General features: G+C 53.1%; 1 protein-coding gene and 1 long non-coding RNA gene across 15 annotated transcripts in view; one reads left to right on the forward strand and one right to left on the reverse strand.

The window, feature by feature from the left end:
- Nucleotides 1-13,016, reverse strand: part of ATP2B4 (ATPase plasma membrane Ca2+ transporting 4) — a 98,130-nt gene that overhangs the window by 51,169 nt on the left and 33,945 nt on the right. For 12 of the 14 annotated variants that reach the window (XM_045456399.1, XM_045456404.1, XM_045456402.1 and 9 more), the window contains one exon: nt 438-1,098. The exons of 1 other annotated variant lie outside the window; for it this stretch is intronic. In XM_045456399.1, the coding sequence (XP_045312355.1) occupies nt 438-630 (193 nt within the window). In that variant the 5' untranslated portion in view covers nt 631-1,098. Of the gene's footprint in view, nt 1-437; nt 1,099-9,568; nt 9,783-13,016 lie in introns of those variants that run through there. One more of the 14 variants, XM_045456398.1, reaches the window with a different exon arrangement.
- On the forward strand, nt 1,063-3,200 carry LOC123586850. Its single transcript, XR_006706988.1, has 3 exons — nt 1,063-1,171; nt 1,274-1,396; nt 3,091-3,200. It is a non-coding gene; the product is annotated as an uncharacterized LOC123586850 (long non-coding RNA).

Below are 13,016 nucleotides of genomic sequence, written 5' to 3' on the forward strand. Positions count from 1 at the left end.
GCACGATAGAGAGATGCCACGTTGGGCGGATGCACTGGGTCACTTTTTTTGTGCCCGTTCTCCCCAGTTACACTGTGAGATCGGTGTGGGGCAGAATTGTATTTAAGTTCTTCTGTAATCAAAGACCGATATTGAATAAGAGACTTGATCACTTACTGATAAAAGCGTCTCTAACACAAACACTTGTAAAGCAGAGCCAAATCCTCCCCTTTCTGTACACTGACACAGAAAAAGGAAGAAAGTCCGACCGTCAGCGAACACCGTCGCTGGGAAAGAGATGGCTCTCCGTGGTCTCACCTCCTTTCAGAGGCCATGTTTTTCTCAAACGACCCAGATACACCAGTGAGGTCTCTTACTGCCCTCTCGAGAAGCCGGGAAACCATAGTTTTGAACACTAGCCACCTTCCTCTGATTCCCCACCCTGGTGTGGTTTTTACCTTCCACGGGGTTGGTTTTCAGTCTACTGCAGAGATTCGTTACACCCCCGTAGTGGACGTTGATCTGGTTGATTGCGTCGGTCGAACGTAGCTCCATGAGCTTCCGCAGGTCCATTACTGTGCAGCCAAACTCCCGCTCGTGGCTCTCAACCATCGAGTTGGCCGGCAAGGTACGTTCTGTTGGGTTCGTCATTCTGCCTGCTGTTACCAAGCCCCTCGACCAGAGAAAATGTGGCTTCCCTTCAACTGGTCAGGAACTCCTGCCCTTCTGCCTCACTTCTTACTTCTTGCTTCTCTGGGAGCCTGGGTAGGAAATAGTTGGGCTATATCTTGTGCAATGAGCTTCAGGGTAGCAGCCTCTAGCCCAGATCCTTTTTTGTGTATGAAGCTCGGCAGCGAGGGGAGGAAGGGGATGGGGGAGCCAAGTGGAAGCCGGACCACGTGTCACGACGATTGGTGTCCCCAGGTGGTAATGGAAGCCGTTGTCCAGGGTAGGTAGGTTCCTAGCTTAGACCAGCTTGCCCAGATGGAGGTATAAACAGGATGTGCGTGTTACCATGGAGGCTACCTTAGCAACAACCGGCAACTGCGGTGGTAGAGAGGCGGCAGGAGAAGGAGGAGGAAGAGGAGGGCTCCCTGGATACCGCTGACAACTGGATCTCTGGAATAAAGATTCGAAGACAGACAAAAACAATTAGAGCAGCCATGAGGATCCAGCACCTGCGAGGCAAGAGGTACTCATTTTAGGGCTTAGATGACAGCGGGTGCCTGAGCTGAACCGATCGCCGAGGCCTGAGCTGAGGGATCGGACTCAGGAGGGGCCCGCCTCTCCCTAGGAGGCCCCAGCAGCCTGTACACCCCCGTGGAGAGGAGTAATTTCCGATATACCCCAGCCTTCACATCACGCCATTCTCAAGCCAAGTGACAATCTGGCGACTTCAGGAACTTGGAAATAAAAGGTTTGTAACCCCTAATGGCTCTCACGCTCTCCACGTCTATCCATATGAGGGCCCCACTATGAACTCCTTTAGTCTGATCTTAACTCTAACTGGGGAGAAGAGGTCAGAAGAGGAGTCCAGACCAGAGTGGCCTGGAGGGTGGCCTGCCAGCCTGCCCCCCCGCGCCCCTGAACCCTGCGCCCTGTACCCAACACCCACATTGACAAACCAGGAGGGCAACCTGATAGAAGATGCCCAGACGCTCCGGGGCCCCTCCGAATACTCAGCCTCCAGCCCGCTGCAGCTGGGAGCAGGTTGGGGACTACGTTCAGGTCTTGGAGCTAATAAGCCCCATCCCTCCAAAAAGCTTTCGCCGTCTCCAAAAGGGGAGAGTAAAATGCTCTGGCAGTTGGCAATCCAGGGTGCAGCCTTTCTTTCTTTTTTCTTTTTTTTTAATTTGTAATGCTTTTATTTATTTTTGAGAGAGAGAGAGAGAGACAGAGACAGAGTACTAGTGAGGGATGGGCAGAGAGAGAGAAAGACACAGAATCCGAAGCAGGCTCCAGGCTCCAAGCTGTCAGCACAGAGCCCGATGTGGGGCTCGAACTCACAAACTATGAGATCATGACCTGAGCCAAAGTCGGACGCTCAGCCGACTGAGCCACCCAGGCACCCCCAGGGTGCAGCCTTTCTAGGTAAACGGGACAGAAGGACCTCTGAGAAGGAGGTTTGCAGCGTATGGTTTCAGTGTTACTCGGGGTGGCGGGGATAAGGCAGCTATCAGTTCAGATAGAGCCCAGGGCCATGGCAAGGTCAGCGGGAAAGCAGGGTTAGCCCGTGTGTGAGTCAGCATCGGAGGGTCTCAGATCAGCATTTCTCCCCTCAGAAAGGCATGTGTGCCCCCTCTGAGTGGGAGGAAGGGCGGAGCTACGTGCAGGTGAGGATCTAAAGGGCTGAAGGTGGCCAGGCTCCCCCTGCCCCCCTGTTCTTAGCTTTAGAGAGCAGCTCCTGCGTGTCGTGGGGGACCCATCGTCACACAGCAGCCGTTTAAATGTGAGGCGGCTCTTTCTGAACGCGGCACCAGAACATGGGGGCCCAGCCCTGGTTAAACAGTCCCCAGTGACTTGAGTTGTTACCAGGGAGTGGCAAGGATCTCGGGACAGCCCCCCTCTAATACATAGATGACATCCTCACTTGTAGAAGGCGAGCAAAGAGGCACAAGAACCATCAGAAAAGGGCTGGGCTCTTTCACCGGCTTCTTTTCCCCAAATCACGTGTGGCCAAAGTTTCCTACCAATCCTGTTCCCGGCAGGTCCCCTGGGATGGAGTTGGGTACTCCTCCCTCCCCCAGTGTTCACTCTGCCTCCTCCTTTTAGCAGAGATTTTTAGAGCTACTCTGACCTACAGAGGGCTAAGCAAGCAGGGCTTTGCTTTATTGTTGCTATTGTTTTTCAAACATCACACTGTCTTTTGCTTTTTCTCTTTTAAAGAATTTTTTTAAAGTTTATTTATTTGAGAGAGAGGGAGGGAGAGAGAGGAGGGAGAGGCAGAGAGAGAGAGGGAGAGAGAGAATCCCAAGCAGGCTCCATGCTGTCAGCACAGATCCCCACGCGGGGCTCCCGAAACCGTGAGGTCATGACCTGAGCCGAAACCAAGAGTTGGACGCTTAACTGACTGAGCCCCCCAGGTGCCCCCTCCTTTGTTTTCTTTTTTAGATGTCATCAGAGTAGCCTGGGGAACAGAGGTCTGGAGAGAACCTGAGGCAGCGTGTCAAACTCCCTTCATTCAGACTGGCCCCATGATAGGCGGTACGACAGAATTTCCCTCCAGTTCAGCTTCCCGTCGAAGCCTGGAAGCAGTGGGAAGGGCTACAGCAGTAAGGAGCCCATCTTGACCCTTAAGTAGAGCTCCTTAACCTTTCAAGAGGATGTTGACAACAGTGCTGACAGAGTGCTAAACTGGAAATCAGACTTTACTTTTTCTATCTCGACCCACTATAGTGTCTGTCCCATGAAGGTTAAGCTTTGCACTTGTCGCGTTCACGGCTTTATCCCCAGTGCCATAAGGGCGCCCGCACACATCGGCATTCAGCTCATTTTGTTGTGGTTGTTGTTGTTGGATTAACTGGTAGCAGTTTCAGAACCAGATTTACCATCTTCCCAGGCACCCTTGGGGCATGTCACTTGGCCTTCTTAGGGCTCAGTTCCTCCCACCTTCACCTGGGGGAAAAAATCAGCCTTACCTCTTCACACCATCTCAAGAAAGTGACAAAGGAATAGAATAAGAGATAGAAATAGTGCTGGAAATCTTTTTTTTTTTTTTTTAATGTTTATTTTTGAGAGAGAGAGAGAGAGAGAGACAGAGTGAGAGCAGGGGAGGGGCAGAGAGAGAGAGAGGGAGACACAGAATCTGAAACAGGCTCCAGGCTCTGAGCTGTCGGCACAGAGCCCAACACGGGCTCAAACTCACGGACCGCGAGATCATGACCTGAGCCGAAGTCGGACACTTAACTGACTGAGCCCCTAGTGCTTGGAAACCTCAGATGAAAGATGACCAGTGCCCAGTATGTCCACTCTCAAGTGATGGGAGAAGGCTTAATTTGATCTTAATGAACTTTTGGTATCTAGCCCTTTAAGCAGAAGGACAATAAGCTCCACGTCCCCCTCCATCTCTCCTTGCCAAAGGGAATGCCCAACCCTCAGAAAGAATGGAAAATTCCAAGGCAGCTCCATTAGCAATAACCATTAGCTACGTTATAACCACTGGCAACACCACTAGGCTATGCAGCCTTCGATTTCTAGAAAAGAAGAAGGGACGGTCTGAGTCAGAGTTCCTTACTTTGAACCCCTCCTCGAGGTATGAAAGGGGAGAAATTTTTCACTCACGGAGGCGACCAGTGAGAAAAGGTCACTTGAGATTAGAGCACGTGGGGCATGTGGCAGAGAATGAGGTCTGTCTGCTTCGGGTTGCTCTAGAGACGCTTACAGAGGAGGTCACGCACTAAGCCGTTGACACAGAGTCAAGGGGGCCGTTGTCAGCTGGGGCCCCCAGCTTAAGGTGGGATCTCTAAGGACGTTCTTCCGGAATTCGGAGGCCTAGCAGGCACCCATACGCCTCTCTGAGCTCTCAGAATGTGAGCGTTCCACAGCTGCTGAGTCTGCCTGGCCCCTACCCTTATTAGGCAACTGGCAAAGAATAATCTGTAAGTGCTCTCACACCCCCTCGGCCACAGCCTCAGCCTCAGCCTCAGACGCAGCGCTCAGACGCCTGGGAGGTACCACCTCTTGTCAGGTCAGGATTAGTCACGCAGCCCTGGGGCATTCTGGGTAAGGTATGTGCTCACTCCCAGTTTCTAGCATTTTGCCAGCTTAGAGGATGATAGGACGGAAAAGCAAACACTACCTACAGGGGCAAGACATCCTATTATTGTACATGATCATTGAATCACTTCAATGTTCTTCGGCCCAAAGTCTTGTAACATCCTTTGTACAATTTGTAATGACGGTGAAAACATTGTCTTTGATCAATTCTACGTACGACAGCTTTGACCCCCCCCCCCCCCCCCCCCTTTACAGATGAAGCCACTGAGGTCCGACGAGAAAAAAAGTGATTTAGTCTTTGGCAAGTCAGCACCCTTGACCATCTGGCCCTCCTTTTGTTATACCTTACTCCCTCCCTCGAGTCTGGACCTCCTCATTTTCTTCCTCCTTCTCCTCCTCGTCCTCCTCCTCCTCCTTCTTCTTTTTTATATTTAATTTCATTTACTTATTTAAAAATTTTTAATGTTTACTTATTTTTGAGAGAGAGAGACAGAGCGCAAACAGGGGAGGGGCAGGAGAGAGAGGGAGACACAGAATCTGAAGCAGGCTCCAGGCTCCGAGCTGTCAGCACAGAGCCCGACGTGGGGCTCGAACTCACGGAACGCGAGATCATGACCTGAGCCAAAGTCAGACGCTTAACCGACTGAGCCACCCAGGTGCCCCTTTTTTAAAGTTTATTTATTTATTTTGAGAGAGAGAGAGGGAGAGCAAGCGGGGGAGGGGCAGAGAGAGAGACAGAGAGAGAGAGAATCCGAAGCAGGCTCTGCACTGGCAGTGCAGAGCCTTACATGGGGCTCGAGCTCAAGACCCGTGAGATCATGACCTGAGCTGAAATCAAGAGTCAATCGCTCAACTGACTGAGCCACCCAGGCACCCCTTTTCATCTTTTATTTTACAGAGAGAGAGAGCATGCATGAACAGGGGAGGAGCAGAGAGAGAGAGAGGGAGAGGGACAATCTCAAGCAGGCTCCATGCTGAGTGCGGCTTGATCCCACGACCCTGGGATCCTGACCAGAGCCATAATCAAGTCAAATGCTCAACTGACTGAGCCTCCCGGGCACCCCTGGACCTCCTTATTTTCTGACAAACATCAGAAATGCAGGCATCTCTGGAGTGGAGAAAATAGCCGTTTCCACCTAGAGGAAATGTTGACTTTTCACCAGCTCTTTCTCCTTCAGAATCGACCACATCGCATCACAACTACATCACATCACAGGGGCTGAAACAGACCTTCTCCTGCTCCCGTACATACCTGAGAAACAAACAAACCACCCCACGCTTCCAGATAACTCAGTCTGCGGCGAGACTTGCTAGGAAGTTCTGAAACAGGCAGCTGCCAGAGACAAGGACCTCATGCCCTAAGCCACCAAACCATAAACAATAGTCAGACATTCTGTTTCCTCCAATTTTGTCCACGGAATCCCTTACTCTTGGAAATCTTCCCGGGCGCTAAAGAAGGGATACATCCCCAGGCTACGAGGAGAAAGGGCAGCTCCCGTGTAGGGATAGAGTAGGGTCTTTTGAGGACCTGAAAGTGAGCCCACAACCTGACTCTTCCCTGCCAGAGGCTCCTATCGAATCTGGCACGATGCATGGGAAATAAAGTATGAATGGAAACAGGAGAAAGGGAACAGGAGGGGCCAGGGCCCAGGGAACCAGGCTGGCTCAGCACTGCAGCCGGACCTGCCTAGAATAATAAGGGCTACGCTCAGCTCTGGCCTCCAGGCTGCAAGCGAGGGCTGCCTCGTAGAGCCGGCCTCTGGTGCCCTGCTCTACCCTGGGTTGACCTCTTCACCAGGCTGAGAGCCTCTGCTCGGGAGCGAGTCGGGAGCACTCAGAGATGCTGTGGTTGGAGTGTCAGCGTCACTGCCACGCAGGACATAAGGCGTGAAAGAGGGAAGACTTCGAAGGGGGTGGAGGGACAGGCCGGTCCTCCTCAGGAAGCACCAAACTGAGATACGAAACCTGCTCCAGTCGCCTCTTCTCCCCAAACCTGTGCCCTTCTCTCTGATCCGGAGGCTCCCTCTCCCAAGTGAGGCTCTATTTTTCTCCCTATCTGCAAGGGGAGGGATGGAGTGAGGGAGAGGGGTTGGAAGGGAGGGAAAGAAGGTTTGCCAGGTACCTTAGGAGGCACTCCGTGGGGAAATGAGAGAGACATCACACACGTACGACATTTAGTGCCTAGGTGGCGGCTGATACGTACCGGCTGGTCATCGCCACGTATATTGTCTCACTGAATCCTCACCAACAGTCCCACGGGGAGGGCGCCACCATTTTATAGCAGGGAGATCAAGATTCAGAGAGCTAGGGTTTGTGCTCTAGTTGAATCCAAGCCACCTTGTCTCAAGTACAAGGACATTGCTGTTACAAAATGGAAAAACCAAAAAAACCCAAAAAACCAACCGTGGCTTTACTTCCTAAAGCCTGATGAGAAGGTCCACGTGAACCTTTCTGTCCCTTGCCCACGAACACCTTCTCAGTAGTGACTTGAGACCGAGAGGTCCTGCTCGACATTCTCTTCTCTGCTGTCTCCGGCAGGGGCACTTCCTGTGCCATCACCCACAGTTTCTGAGGTTTGACTTCTTCTCTCAGGCATTTCCCATGCTTCTAAGAGGGCCATGCCCTGTCAAGGAAGCTGGCAAGCGCTTGAACATGGCAGGCTGCCTGGCTGGTGTGAAACATCCTTGGCTGGCCCTTCTCTCTGAAGGTCTAAACCCCACACAGAGGTCTCTCTGCTCCCTCCTCATTACAGGTCCCTTATTTCCATGACCCAGATCCTAGCTCACTCTTGCCAGTTCTTGCCTCTTGGGTCTGGCAGCCATGCCTATCATGGTGCCAGGCTCTTCCTCCCCGCCCCCCCCCCCCCCACCACCGCCATGCCTGCCCTGCCCTATTGCTTCTCCAGTGCCTCCTGGCTTGCAGAAGCAGACCTGGGCACACACCCTCCTTCCGTCTACTGAGGCCCTTTGGAGGCATGTGGGAAGAAAGTACGTTGGCTAAAGTTCAGGTGGTGGGGGTTACCACCTGTCACCGTCACCCAACAGCCGTGCCCATGCCAGGAAGCCAAGTGAGGGCTGGGGCACCAAAACCAGGCCTCCGCACTGACCACAGGATGGCACAATGTGACCCGTGGTCCTGGTCGAGGTCCTGGAACCTGATGCTAATTCTCAGCCAGCTCCTAGGACCAGGGTTCTAGAGGCTACGCCCTTCCTGAAGAGACAGCATCACTTCCCGGTGAGGAAGCGGGGACACATGAGGCTCTCGTGCCCGCTCTTTTCCTCCCCAAGTTGGCCACGCTGAGGAGTCTTCAATTCAGTAGCAGAAACGCAGTGCTAGCATCAAAGGATCTTTCTGGAGAAAATACGTCACCTTTGACCCCTAAGCCTCAGGAATCCAGAATTCTTCCTTCTTTTCCACGGTCGCCTGGTACTTCTAAGTCAAAGCTAAGTCTATGCAGCGTGCCTGGGTGGCTCAGTTGGTTAAGTATCTGACCCTTGATTTCAGCTCTGGTCAGGATCTCATGGTTTGTGAGTTTGGGCTCCGTGTGGGGCTACACGCTGACAGTGCAGAGCCTGCTTGGGACTCTCTCTCTCTCTTCCTCTCTTTCTGCCCCTCCCCTGCTCTCTCTCTCTCTCTTTCTCTCTCGCGTGTGTGTGCATGCGTGCTCCCTCAAAATAAGTAAATAACCTTAAAAAATAAATAAATGAAACTTGGGACTTCATTAAAAAAAACAAACAAACTGGGGCGCCTGGGTGGCGCAGTCGGTTAAGCGTCCGACTTCAGCCAGGTCACGATCTCGCGGTCCGTGAGTTCGAGCCCCGCGTCAGGCTCTGGGCTGATGGCTCAGAGCCTGGAGCCTGTTTCCGATTCTGTGTCTCCCTCTCTCTCTGCCCCTCCCCCGTTCATGCTCTGTCTCTCTCTGTCCCAAAAATAAATAAACGTTGAAAAAAAAAATTAAAAACAAACAAACAAACAAACAAGCCAACTAAGTCTATGTATACCCTGGGCCTAGTCATGTACTACTGGGTGTATCGCCCAAAGAAATAATCACATAGGTTCAGGAGGCGGCATGAGTGAAGATGTTCACAGGGACATTACTGTGGTGACAGGAAGTGGTAGGCAACCTGGGATTCCCTGTCCCAATGATGGACAGGCAAAATATGTGTGCTAGACAACAGGGGATATAAGCCAACAGTGAGGCACAGATCAGATATACACGCAAGGACACTTGTGATCTTAGAAACAGTGTTGGGGGGGTGGGGTGGGGAAAATCCTTTAATAGTTTTTACACAAATTGAAAACACATCATCTAAAGCAATGCTCTATATTTTAAGGGACATATTTATTTACTTTTTGATGAAGAGTTTGCAAAGTCTTTTTTTATTAAGTCTCTTTTTGAGAGAGAGAGAGGGAGAGAGCACGAGTGAGTGAGGGGCAGAGAGAGAGAGAGAGAGAGAGAGAGAGAGAGAATCCCCTGCAGCTTCCGCACTGTCAAGGCAGAGCCCGAAGCGGGGCTCGAGCTCACCTGATTTAGGGCTTATATCTCACGTGAGATCATGACCTGAGCTAAAGTCAGATGCCTAACTGACTGAGCCACCCAGGCGCCCCTTTAAGGGACATATTTAAACAAAAGATACATATTAGTCCATTGAAATGGGTGAGGACAGGGATAGAGGTGGAATATGGAGTAACGGTGAACACACAAAGGGCCCCTCATGGACCAGTGACAAAATGAGCCATGAACCAATGGTATGGTCAGCTCCATACTCTGCACCTGACACCCCAACAAATAAATCCAAAACTCATGGTGATCCCGAGACCGTGCAGTCCTCGAGGGGCTATACTGTCTAAGAGACACTAAGGCAACGGTGACCAAACTTATCGGTTCGAGCCTGATGCCTTCAGGGCGCAGGAAAAGGTAGGGCCCATCGACAGCACAAACTTCTCTACACAGCGATACCAAGAATTGACCCACGGTTGGTAGCCTGTTCCTAATCATCTGGCTTGTTGAGAGTCAGCTCACGTCAGAGACTCCAGGAACCATCAAGATGGAGACAGGAGGCTTCATGGCCTGGGTCGGGACACTAAAGCAGACTGTGCCTGAGAGGGCAATGTCACCCCTCTGGTATTCTCCTAAAATAGCATCAATAGATCAGGATGAAAAAGGGCAGTCCCTCAGGCTCGGAGCCATGGGGAATGTACCCACTTCCACATAATCTGAGTCATACTGGCCCAGGTCACCTCCGTGGCCTCCTGTGACCCAAGAGCTGTGGGGGAGTGTTCGCAGCAAGCCAGAGCTCAAAACAATGTGGAGGACGAAACAACACTGACCATTCCCTTCAGTCGACTAAGGACGACGAGAGCCGATTGCAGGCGGGAGTGACGGTGCCGCGTGGAAGAAGGCCTGTTGTTTAATGGAAGGGGAGCTGGCAGCCTCCCCCAGGCCCTCCCACTTGCTCATGGGAAATGCTCAGGATATGGGGCAGCGAGGGTGTCTGCTTCTCACTCCTAAGCAGGGAGCAGCTCTTCAGAACTGGGACAGGATGCAGACCTTGGCCGGTCACACGCAAATGTCCAGTATGTATACTCTCTCGGACAACACACATTGCCTTTCTTGGGGCTGCTTTCCGTGGTTTTTCCACATTTTGGTTCCAAGGGAACAAAGGGGCTTTTTAGCAGCTGGATTGGATCTTGGGTTATTTTTAGAAACGAATTTCAGCAGAGTCATGCCAGGCTGGTGGAGAGGGAGAGGAGGGTCAGTCTCCCTTGGCTGCTGGAGCAGGACCTCGTAGCTAGCTCCTAGGCCTCAGGTTCTGGCGGGGGCCCCCAGAGGGGAGGGGGGAAGGCCCTGGCCTCGGCCTGAGAAGGCCACAGCTCAGCCACCAGAAGGGAGTGTCACAGAGCTGCTCTGTCCCCCATAACATTCCTGTGTGACCCTAGTCAGAGTAGGCTGGACATCGTGCCTGGAAGACCGTCCCATCTCCTCCCTCCGCTCCATGACAGCGTCCCCTGGACAGAGCACAGAGAATGCCCTCCACCCCCCAGCCCTTCTCCCAGCCCAGCTGTTTCCTGGAAGTCCCAGGCAAGGACCCCACGCTGAGAAGATGACGTGCATCAGGAGAGAGGGCCGGGGCACTCCCTGATAACATGTCGTCCCATTCGCCCGGCTTTGTCCGTCCTTGTCCACAAACTGCACACACAGCGGCCACCACGGCAGCCCCCGGCCGTAGAAAGCGAACTGGCCGTTCTCCTCTGCGCTCGCGGCCCGGTCTGGAGCAGTGGTTCTCAAACTCAAGTGGGCATCAGGAGCCCCGGGAGGGCTGATGACAACCTATGGCTGGGCCCTGCTGCTGCTGTGGCCAGAGTTTCTGATTCCCGAGGGGGGAGGGCAGGCCTGGGAATGTGCATATCTAACACGCTCCCTAACAAGGGTGCCGCAGCTGCGGGTCTGGGGCCCACACAGAGGACACCGCACAGGTTACGAGGCATCCCTGCGAGGAACGTCAGGAACCCCTCTCACAACCCCAGGTTAATGTACTTTGGGGGCCTCGAATAGGGGCCCGGTCCGGAAGGTGCTCTCCGACCTAGGCTGACAGGGGAGGCACAGGAGGGTCACGTCACACATCCCTTCCTGCCTTTCACTCTCCCAGGGTGCCGATCGCTGCTTGCATGCATCTCAGGGCACCCCCTTTCCCAGACACCCGTGATCTTCCCCAGGGAAGCCCCTCTCCTGTCAGTCCTTGAGAAAACGGACTCGAGAGGACTCCCCGGAACTTGCCACAGGAGCCAAGGTTTATTCGTAAGTTGAAACGAGCCACCTCGTCAGCTTCAGAGGACACCCAGGCCTCTCCTGGGTCCAGCTGGAGCTAAGCGCCCTCTGCGCTCCTGTTTCCTATGACTGACCCCAGGTGAGAGACGGAGGGGGCCGCCCGCAGGTGACGGGAAGCCTGGGAACCAAGGACACCCACCCCTCGCGTTAGGCTCCCCCAGTGTTCCCGCCACTGGCCCATCCGGACCCCAGGCTGCCTTCCCCCGCCACCCCCCGCACCCCCTCGGGGGCACCTGCCCGCTGCTCTGGGGTGCGGCTGGCGGGGGGGGGGGGCGGGGGCAGCAGCTGTTTTCCAGTCGGGGTGACAGGCTGCTATAAACACCCGCTCCAGGTTGCTATGGCGAAACGAGGGTGCAGCCTGGCTACAGTGAAGCTATTTATGTGCCTGCAACGGCAGAGTGGTCTGTTTTTTATTATTTTACTTTTCAAGCTTTCCTTTCCCAACCCCCTAGTATGGCTTAAAAAAAAAAAAAAAAAAAACAAAACCAAAAAGAGCCACCGTAACTTTCTCAGGAACAAAAAGAGTGTGCAGCTGTAAAACAGAGCTTGCTTGGGACTTGAGCCAGGAAAGGGAAACCTGAAGTGGGGGATATGGCCCACTTCTTTCAAGAAGGGAATGTGTGGCTTCTTGTTCATACAGGTGTGCAGGCACCCCAGCCCCACAAGGAGAAAGGCCAAACTCGGTGTCCCTCACCTCTGTACCACTTACATTATTAAGCGGAGGCAAAGCCACTTCATCTTCTAGCATCCTTTCAAAGGCAGGCTCCAGCCAGCAACGTTCCTCACATCCCCCTCGGCACCCCCTGCCATCGGCCCCCATTGGCCGCCAATGTCATCAGGGCGAGGACACGGGAGATTCCGCCAGGAGTCACGGGAAGAGAGCCCCACGGCGTCCCCCCGGCTGCAGGTCTGCAGGGAATGGCCTCTAGAGGTACCTCTGAAGGGGACCCGTGTTTCCCCACTTACACAGAGAACTTTCATCCAATTCTCACCCCTCAGGGAGCTCTGGGGTGAAGGGGTATCCTGCACAAGATTTAGAGTTGTAGTCAACGTGGCGAGGGCCCCGAGCTGGCACCAAGGAGTTGGCACTGAAGGCTCAGATGCTGAAGGATGATTAGGAGTCAGATTGATTCCTCCTTGGACACCCATGTCTTCAAGGCGCCAGGCACATGGGGAAGAAAGGATTTTGGCAGAAGAGGTAGGGAGTGACCAGAGATGAGCCCCTAGATGGGGCACTATTGCCCCCTGCCTTCTCCACTCGTCCAACCCCAAATAAAGTAACAAAAAAGAAAAACGAAATGGGCTGTGGGTCACAGGCATCTCAAGAAGGGCAAGAGAGTGGAAGGAACTAGCCCATGTGGTAATCTCCCCTCTCTCTCTCTCTCTCTCTCTCTCTCACACACACACACACACACACACACACACACAAAATGTGTACCAATTTTGATAAACAAGCCAATAGGTTGACAATTACTAAATAGCATCTAAGTAA

The sequence above is a fragment of the Leopardus geoffroyi genome, chromosome C3 (genome assembly GCF_018350155.1).
Source record: "Leopardus geoffroyi isolate Oge1 chromosome C3, O.geoffroyi_Oge1_pat1.0, whole genome shotgun sequence".
NCBI lineage: Eukaryota > Metazoa > Chordata > Mammalia > Carnivora > Felidae > Leopardus > Leopardus geoffroyi.